The sequence below is a fragment of the Meleagris gallopavo genome, chromosome 14 (genome assembly GCF_000146605.3).
Source record: "Meleagris gallopavo isolate NT-WF06-2002-E0010 breed Aviagen turkey brand Nicholas breeding stock chromosome 14, Turkey_5.1, whole genome shotgun sequence".
NCBI classification, from domain to species: Eukaryota; Metazoa; Chordata; class Aves; order Galliformes; family Phasianidae; genus Meleagris; species Meleagris gallopavo.
The window spans coordinates 2900550-2909993 of NC_015024.2; the positions used below are offsets into that span (position 1 = coordinate 2900550).

The 9444-nt window shown below is 37.8% G+C and overlaps 2 protein-coding genes across 4 annotated transcripts in view; one reads left to right on the plus strand and one right to left on the minus strand.

Moving 5' to 3' along the window:
• Positions 1–8702, plus strand: part of IPPK (inositol-pentakisphosphate 2-kinase) — a gene marked incomplete at its 5' end in the record, with an annotated part of 14015 nt that extends 5313 nt beyond the window's left edge. Inside the window, 5 exons of the mRNA XM_031555525.1 lie at positions 966–1245; positions 1863–2013; positions 3885–3987; positions 4497–4576; positions 5606–8702. Of these exons, the coding sequence (XP_031411385.1) occupies positions 966–1245; positions 1863–2013; positions 3885–3987; positions 4497–4576; positions 5606–5831 (840 nt within the window). The remainder of the gene's footprint in view (positions 1–965; positions 1246–1862; positions 2014–3884; positions 3988–4496; positions 4577–5605) is intronic.
• A 229-nt stretch (positions 8703–8931) lies between these two features.
• CENPP (centromere protein P) overlaps positions 8932–9444 on the minus strand; it is a 121979-nt gene continuing 121466 nt past the window's right edge. For all 3 annotated transcript variants that reach the window (XM_010718394.3, XM_010718395.3, XM_010718393.3), the window contains one exon: positions 8932–9084. In XM_010718394.3, the coding sequence (XP_010716696.1) occupies positions 8963–9084 (122 nt within the window). In that variant the 3' untranslated portion in view covers positions 8932–8962. The remainder of the gene's footprint in view (positions 9085–9444) is intronic.

A 9444-nucleotide genomic window follows, 5' to 3' on the forward strand; every position in this document is an offset into this window, starting at 1 on the left:
TTTTAATGTTTAATTTTTTATGCTTTGGCTTCTAAACAAATTGATTTCAGCACTTGGACAGTCAAGATCCTGCTTCAAACTGCCTAATAGGCACTGTCAGTGTTGGACTGTGAAGTGGAAGAAAATGGAAAAATTCTTAGTTAGATTTCAAGATAGGGCAGGTAAGTAATTTCTCAGAACTAATTAGTGAATGAATCAGCAAGAAGCAACTAATAGAGACTTTCAAATGATTTTAAACTGTACGTTCTTCAGAGGAAGAAAATGGAGAACTTTGCATGTTGCTACAAATATTTTTGGAATAATATAATAATATTACAACATGAAGACCAATGTGCAACGCACCTCACTGAAAAAGTAAAAAGTCACTTTTTCCTATGTGCAGATAATGTAGGAAAATATAAAGCAGTAACTGATGGATTATTTTCAGATTAATTCTAAATAATTAAAATTATTTTCAGTTCATTCCAGTATTAAGCCAATTATTTCAATTACTTAAGCTTGAATTGTCCCGGTGGTTCTATCCAGGTACAGGTAACTATTTTGCTTTTTTTGCCCCATTTTATTATTGCCTTCCATTTTCCAGTGTACTTTTGAAAGGAGTTTGTTTGATATGGCACTTTTTCACTGTTGACCTTATTCAGAAAGGACAGATAGGGAAATTAGCTGAAGATCAGTTCACTTTTGTTGTTTGAATTGCTTACAGTGGATTTAGTGGAGTAAGCAGTGTGTGAGTTAAATGTTTTTTTTTATAGTCTTAATTCAAAGGCCGTTACCTGGGATATCTGATTAAACAAGTTGGGTAAATTTCTAAAAGATTGGGAATGTGTTTGTATGCAGACTGTTAGATTAGTTCACTCTTTTCTGCACCGTGTGTCATTTTAAACTATTAAATCTGGTATTTTGGATAACTGCGTACAAGTAACTGGATTTCATGGAGTACCTACATTTATCTTTTTCTTTTGCAGAATGGGGAACTAATTTATGGCTGTAAGGATGATCAGGAGTGCTCCTCTGACTGGAATGAACTCGCTCGTCATTTAAAACCTTTCTTCTTTCCTTCAAATGGGTTGGTCAGTGGGCCACACTGTACAAGGACAATTGTTAAAGAACTAATCCATGTTATAACTCTGACGCTACTAAGTAGTACTGATGCCTGCAGGGCAGGTGATATGAAGACAGTTCCTGTCTCCCAAGGAAGAAGCTACTGTGAAGCAAGTGCTTTTAATAAGGAGCTGGTAAGAAATGGTAAGAAATAATTTCTTGAGCACTGTCCATAATCGACTGCTATCACAGATGTGGATCCTTGCTTCTCATTTGCTCTTCACTGGTGTGAGAACTGAAATGGTAGAATTCTAGCAACTAAAAAACAACAACAACAACCAACCAATCAAATTTGAGCTGCATTGCTGTTAGGTCATTGTTTTTACTATGACCTTGTAGTGAGTGCTTCTACCACCTCCATCTATGGAAGGGGATTAAAATTAGTTCAGAAGGCAGTAGAGGATAAATTGAACACCAGCTTGAGCTGACAACAACAACAGATTATTTAAATGACTGGGGCTGTGCTGTGTGTAATGAAGTCTGGTTGCTTTTTGTTGGTTAGCTACATAACATTTGGTTCTTGCCTTCCCCTGCCCTTTTTGACAGCTGTAGCCAGCTAGGCTATGGTTTGTTTTCTTTCCTCTCCTGGTAAAGAGAAGGTGTGAATAGTGGAGGCGTTTGAAAATCAAAGTGCTTTTTTTTTCCTTGGATTGATCTGAAGCATATTTGGATTTGCTTCGTGAACAAGCACTTGCCATGGCGAAGTGAAGCAAAACAAAGACATTCATGGCTGCCTTTTTTGAAAACACCTTTTCTTCTAGGTAAACACAAATTGGAAAGCTCTGGCTTACCAAGGGGTTGCCTCCTTTATAAAACTCTTCAGGCTCAGATGCTTGACATGCTGGATATTGAAGGACTCTACCCTTTGTACAACAGAGTTGAACAGTACTTAGAGGAATTTCCTGAAGAGAGGTAAGACTTGATGCCATTTCAATTCTGATCAAGTGGTTTTGCAGACAAGTCTGGTTCTGTGCAAACACAGCTATTTGTTAACTTTTACTGCTGTGTGCAGCCTCCCTTAATCGCACACTGTGTATTCTGAATTTCTAACTTGAAATCTGAAATAGATGAGATTTACTGCTTCAAGTTTTGATGTTAATGAATTTGATGTGAATTTTAAAGTAATAATTAAAGGAAGCTCACAGTAAAATATGAAAGAAAATACTGTTCCTTTGAGGAAAGATACAGTAGAATGGATGGTAGCTTTCCCCTGCCTTCAGAAGCTGCAGAACAATGTCTGCAGTAATAATGATATTTTTACAGTCATTCTCAAGTCTATATTAGTCTACCTCCTACCAGCACTTCAATACCCTTAATTTGATGTTCAGCTGCAGTCCAAACTATGCCTGCAGGTTCTCACAGAACAGATGAATGGATAATGGTTTATTATCTGTCCATCTGCTCTTGGCCACCCTGCCCTTTGTATGTAGGTTGCTCTGAAAGTAATGCCTCCTATTTATTCCCCTGGAAGCTACAGCAATGAGAATGAGTGCAGTGATGCTATTTAACAGAACAAATTCTCAGCTACAAGACACTATTTTTCGGCATTGTTACCACCATTTACCACTGTACATTTTTGTCAGCAGTGATCAACAGCCTGCATGCTATGCTAGTAAAAACATGCACCTGTGGAGGGAGGTGACCCTCTATTGCTGTCTCCACTGCCGAAATACACCACCCACTGCTTCCCTGTGCTCACATCTGCTGCTTGGTCACCATAAACGTTCAGCAAGTGTCAGTGAATGTCAGTAGGTGCCTTTTTTACACGTGGAAGAACTCAATGACACACCTTTGCTTCTTAGGCACTTCCATGTCAGATGCCATTCTGTCAGACTGTCCCTCTGCTGCCATCTGCTGCATGGCAATGCAACCTAAAGGAATATTAATGAGAAGCTTCAACCTCTACTGCCATTCCGCCAGTGGAACCAAATAGGAGGCATTACTTTTGGAGCAGCTCAAGATGCTGCATTCATTCTGAAATAAAGCTTATTAGTCGACATAATCACTGTAAAAAGACTTAACTGGATGCTTCCTGCGTTCTTGAGTAACTGCCTGTCCTCCTGCCCGTGCTCACAAGAGGGCACTCTGGCTTCACTTGCAAGACATGGCAGCTTGTGCTCCTTCAGCTCTTCTGGCCTCCTTTGTTGCAGCTGAAGCCTTATCTTCTGGAGGGCAATGAATTGGCCTCAAGTTCTGCTTAAATCATTCACTGTGCTTACCTGGATATCTATACATTAGGCAAGTTATTTTAAAATGTATTTCATCTGTGTGGTGTTTTTATGCTGCAAACCCCGTTTTTAGGGGTTCAGATTTTCAGGGGTTCTGCTATTTAATGTGGGAAGGAAGGTTGCCAAAGGAACCATCCCAGTGCTAGCACATCAAGTACCTGCACATGTTGTGAAGCTGGGGCAGAACAGGTCCTTATCAGGAGAGATCATACCCTGATGTTTTCAGCATGGCTTTTTGGGAACTTCTAAACAAGCAGTTTAGAACAAGCAGTTCTCAACTTTGGAACTTTTTGCTAAGGAATACTGTTCTTGTGACATACGAGTAGCAGCAGATTAAAAATGACAGGAAAAAAAACCCTAGCACCAAAACCTAAATGGATGCACATCTTCAGAAAAGTGAGCATGGTGGGGATGGCCACAGCGTTAGCTGAGTGTTAACCTGTTCCATCCTTAGTGCTTTTCGTGGTATGTTCTAATCTGAACATCGGGGCTGTTGATCTTACTGGCAGTAAATCATCTTGGCTGTTTGTAAATCTTCTTTTAAAATGTATTCAGAAGTACATTACAGATAGATGGACCTTACAACGAAGCGTTTTATGAGAAGCTGCTAGATCTTTCAACAGAAGACGATGGGACAATAGCATTTGCATTAACAAAGGTACTTTTCCTGTGTGCATTGTTAATCAGTCTGACAATTGTAATAAACACCGAACTGAAATCAGTGGATAGTGTGTTAGCATCACTGATGTCTTGTTAGAGCTTTGCATAGGAAAATGGTGATTTTTGCCACTGTGCAAGGCTGTATGTTTATATAGCAGAAGTACTTGAAACCAAACATTTTTTAGCATCTGTTCTAGAGGGGAGGGGAGGGGGGGAAGTAGAGCTAGTTATTTCCTTCCTAAGCTGAGGAGGCATTTACATGACCTGGTACTTCTTTGTTCTTAAGTAACAGAATCTGTAGGAAATGAATGTGATTCTTACACAGGTTGCTGTAATACCACTTGCTTTTCTGCTAAACATCTGCTATAGAGATCATTTCTAGCTCTTAAAATGACTTACTAAAATACTGTGTGCACTTACTAAAGCCTTTTATAAGGAGCTGTATGCTTGATATCTAGACAAATACAAATCCTAATGGAGAATTGAAGATATTTCTTTGTTGTGTAGGTGCAACAGTACAGAATTGCGATGACTGCTAAAGACTGCTCCATCATGATCGCCCTTTCACCTTGTCTACAAGATGAGTGGTGAGAACAACTCAAATTCACTATGAATGGGAAGCATAGTTCAGTTGATTCATGTAACTTTAAAAGTTGATTTTTTTGAGGAAGCGTGCCTCAAATATTTGGCTGTGGGTGTATTAATAAAGTAGAGTTCCAATTTAAGACAGGAGTAGAAGACATCTGTGAAGAATTTTGTTAATAAAATGGGTCAAGTTTTCATATTTACTCCCTTTTTGAAGTCTGTCTTGATAGTTCACAGTGTAGAAGTTTAGCTAGAATTCTAGTTTTGACTAGTTTGATTTTTTCTGCCATGGTGTCCTTATATGAAAAACTTCTTTTTCAAGATGAGTTGTCCATAACTGCTTAATTAGAAAGCACAAGTCTGTGTTAAGCGTATCTGTGGGAAACAAGGCAATAATTGAGAGGGGACATTTTCCATGGTAAGTTAAGGGACTTTGCCACAGCATTACTTTTTGTGAATTGTGCCAGCACTAAGTTTGCTCTTACGTGGGGCAGTTTGCTTTACCAAAGCTTTAGAGAATATAGCCTCCTGCATTTGTGCTGTAGTTCCTGAATGAAATACTCAGGAGAGAGATTGCATGTGCAGTGGTTGACTTATATACTGAAGGACAGAGAATTTAATAATGTGTATATGTATATCAGCAGTTCTGATTCTAAATTGTATTACCTTGAACTTAAGTGGGAGTTGCAGTAATTGCTTCTGCTAATTAGTAAGGGTTTTGCTTTGTATGCAATATCACTTAGAGATGGGTTATATTTACTAGCTATAAAGACAGCAATTGTGAATAATGTTTTAACTTATGCTGTGTGGAAGCAAAAAGGAAAATGAGTCTAAAAAGTGCCAACAAATTTGCTTTAGAATTGTTAAGCTGGAGCAATGGTTTCTAAATGCTACACTGAATGAAGTTTACCTTCCATGGCTTTCACGGGATGTATAAAAGAAACAAGAGTCACTTCTGCAAGGGAACTTGAGACACAAGAATGAAAAATAATTTCAGTGACTCAGATGTGCATTATGGTTTTGTTTTCCAGCTCTGAGCAAAGACCTGTGGTACTTGCATCCAAAACAAGATTCACCTTTTCTGTTTCTGTCCTGGACCTCGATCTTAAACCGTATGAAAGCATTCCTCATCAGTACAAACTCGATGGCAAGATAGTAAACTATTATTTGAAGAATGTACAGGCCAAAGATGACCCAGTTATGTCCAGTCTCTTCAAGGAGAATGAAGACTGCACATTAGTTCTCCACAAAGTGTAACTCTTTCCTTAAGGTTACTTTTATTAGAACACATTAGAAAGTGAGAGATCAATGGAATACAATTATGGTGATTTTTTTCTATTGTGTTCAGTGCATTTTTCAGCTGTGAATGTTTTTGCTTTAAGAAACGACTTCTAATTGGTATGCCTTTAAAAAGACATGGAGTAGCACTAGAACATGCATTGGCTGTGTAACCTTACTGAATGTACTTAATATGACAGAACAGATAACGTGCCAAACCTTGGAACTAGAGGACAGATCAATTTAATACAAAAAGTCCACTTCTTTAGAATTGAGATAGCACAGAAGTAAAGGTTTCCTGAAGTATTGCACTAACATTGAAAACCTAATTACTAACAAGAGAATTGCCTTGAAGCTTGTGCTTTTAAGTCCCACTCATACCTTCTATAAGGGAAAGGAATGCTCTAACAAAACCTACTAGAAATCTTTAGCATTAAATCCACTGAAAATAGAACTGCAGTGGCTTTCAAGTGTTACTGATCTAAGGGACTGCCACGTTATTGCAAACACTCAAGTACTAATGCGCAAGGTTAAGAAAACCAGACTGCCTCCAGAAACTTAGTGATCACTTTCTGTCTACCTAAAGCTTCTGAAACTAAGTGAAAAGGGTTAAAGGTAAGCATATCTGAATGTTATGTGATAGCTGAACTCGTCTGACATACTTGTCTTTTATTTTCTATGTTATGTGCTGCTATTGAAGGTGAAGCCACAGCTCACACTTTCCTAATATAAACTGAGCGATAGAAATAACATATTCTACATTTTCCATATTACTTTAGGTCTTTCAGATCATGTCAGATATTGGCATTATCTCAGACATCCCACATACTGCATAGCATGAGCAGCTGCTTTCAAGGCTCATTCTTTTTAAGTGACAAAAGAGGTGACAGTACCTGATTTTCTTTTCTGAAGCTTAGGAGGTCACTTTCTCACAATGAGTACTACAGCTAAGTTTATATCACTACTTCAGCAATTTACTGATGGCTTTACTTTGTACAAACATGGGTACATGCAGCTGGAAACCTGTGTGATTTTTTGCAGAAGTCCATCTGCAAAGAAGATCCTGATTCAGAGACTGAAGATAAACTCAAAATTGGGGTAGTGTGATAAAATCCACAGCCATTTTCCCCACAGGAGTGGGGATTACAAACCCTAAAATGCAGAGAGGTGCTACTGAAGCTACAGTGAGCTGCTGTTATTTGTGATTAATGTCTGCTTACTGGTAATATTTTCAAAATAACGTAGGCTAATATTTAAACATATTTACATTGAGATCTCAATGTGATGTTTGAACTGTTTTGTTACCTGAAATTCAAAAAGCGGAATCAGACAATGTTGTAAAGTTGCCTCAACTCAAGGAAGAAAGAGGAAATGCAAAGTACCACCACACATACACCAGTAGGGCACCATGTTAGCAATCTCTTATGTTCCACTCCCAGGTGACAGTATGCCTTTGTGGAGCAGGGTCACGGGCTGTTCTCACTTCAGTGTGATACTAAATGTAATGAGCTGGTAGTTAACAGCAGTAATAACCGCTTCTTTTGTAAGAAAGCCAGGGAAAAAGAGGTCCATTTTTAAAAACCAGAGAATCTGCAACTGTTAGAGAAGTTGAGGAAGGATTATCCACAACTGAAAAGTTTCAGTTTTTTTAATACTGTAACTTCAAAGACATTTCATATGCAAATAGAAGTGTATGTGTTGATAAAAGTTTCATTGCCGTGCAAGAAGAAACTAAAGATGAAATAAAGATTGCACAAAACTAGCTAAGCCAGTAACATGTCAGTGGATAAAGGAGCAATGAATTTTGCCTGTCTACTGGATTTCAAACTTGAAATTAGTCTGCCTTATATCTACCAAGATATTTCGTTGAGCTGCTGTTCATCAAAACAATCTCTGGCATTGTTCTGCTGTAGATTCTGATGCAAACCAATCTGTTCTGTCAGTTTTTCCCAATCTTCCAGAACAGTAGGAGACTATTGCAATATTAAAACTAAGATACTACACTGTTGCTTTGAAATTAGTAGGTTTAATTATTGGTTTCTCCAGCTGTTTTGCTATTGCTGTGTAATACTTTATCTTAACTAAAGTACAGAACAGGCAGTTGGACTGCTTATGCATGCTTACAGCAGCTATGGACTCAAAAAGGAGGCCTCCTAATATTATTTGGGAGTCCACATCATTCTCATCTTTGGCCCTTGATTCCAGGAACAACTTACTGTCTAAAAACCGTGACTTCAGATTGTACACATTGGTTTGAACAGCTCTGTTTAGTGACAGCTACAGCAGGGCAGGAACTCCTGAAAAATGCTGACAGCTCACAAATGAAGTAATGGTACATGGAATAGAAGTGAAGGAAGATGACAAAACGTCTGTCTAATGTTTGGTTTCTTCAGAGAGGAAGGTATGAAATGTGGTGCTTTTATAATATCTACTCAAATTTCCCCCAGAAGTGTGAGAATTACGTACTGTTCACAGCAAGCAGTGCTCAACTCACCCACTGGCTTTTACAAAAGCAGAAGGGCCTTTCTGGTTTAATTTAATGCCATCTCTACCCAACACCGCTACGGAAAAAAGTTAGTTCATACAATGACATTAAGCATAATGTTTCTTCAAAATCTTCAAATTATTTGCCTACTTCCAGCCTAATTTAATAAGAAAGCTATTCTTAGAACTCTTTGTTCTAGGAGTCTTTAGTCATTTTAAAATCACTGTACTTTTACAGAGCTGTGAAATGAAACTTCCACTTTTTATGGACTTGATTTTGACAGTGCATGATCTTTTAACACTTTCCAGGCATCTAGAAAATGTTAAAAAGATAAACCACTCTGGTACATTAATGATTCAAAAAAAGATAAATTTATAATGAAATCACTCTGTACATGTAACTATTTTATTTGGCATTTTTGTATTTAAATGGCTGTATTTATTTTCATGTCATGACAATTTATATATAACGTGCCATAATTGTACAGATAGCATGTTTTATGAGTATGGTTTCTAAATGGAGAATAACTTAATGTTTATATTCAATAAAATTATAGACTGCGTAACACAATACCTTAATTAAAACTACTTTTGAAATTGCTACCTGTTGTACATTATGCTGGTATTCATTTTTCCAAGCTGAACGCTTGAATCAGATTCTCAATAGCAGTTTCAATCCCAAACAAAAGCAGCATGCTTCGGAAGCAGGTAGGTGCATTGTCAATAGCTGCTTTCTTCTGCTCACCAACTACAAGAAAAATGCAAAAAATTAACATTACTTTACATTACTTTCACACACATTTGCTGTTTCTCACAGCAGCTGTCAGCCTTGCATTTCAGGGTAGGACAGATTGCCTGCTGCCTAAAACAAGATGTACTTGTTTTTGCAATTGCTTTTAAATAAAATATGTTGGAGGTGAAGCTCAGTAGCTTGCTATATTTCCATTTGTTTGCCTGGCTGGACTCTGCAAGATGTATTTCCATTTTATCTAAGGACATGCTGAGCAAAAAAAAAAAAAAAAAAAAGGTAGTAGTGTGGCATTACTTAACTTAAAAGCTACAAGAAACCGGTCCTCCTAGCGAAAGGGTAGGTTACGGTTTTTACCTT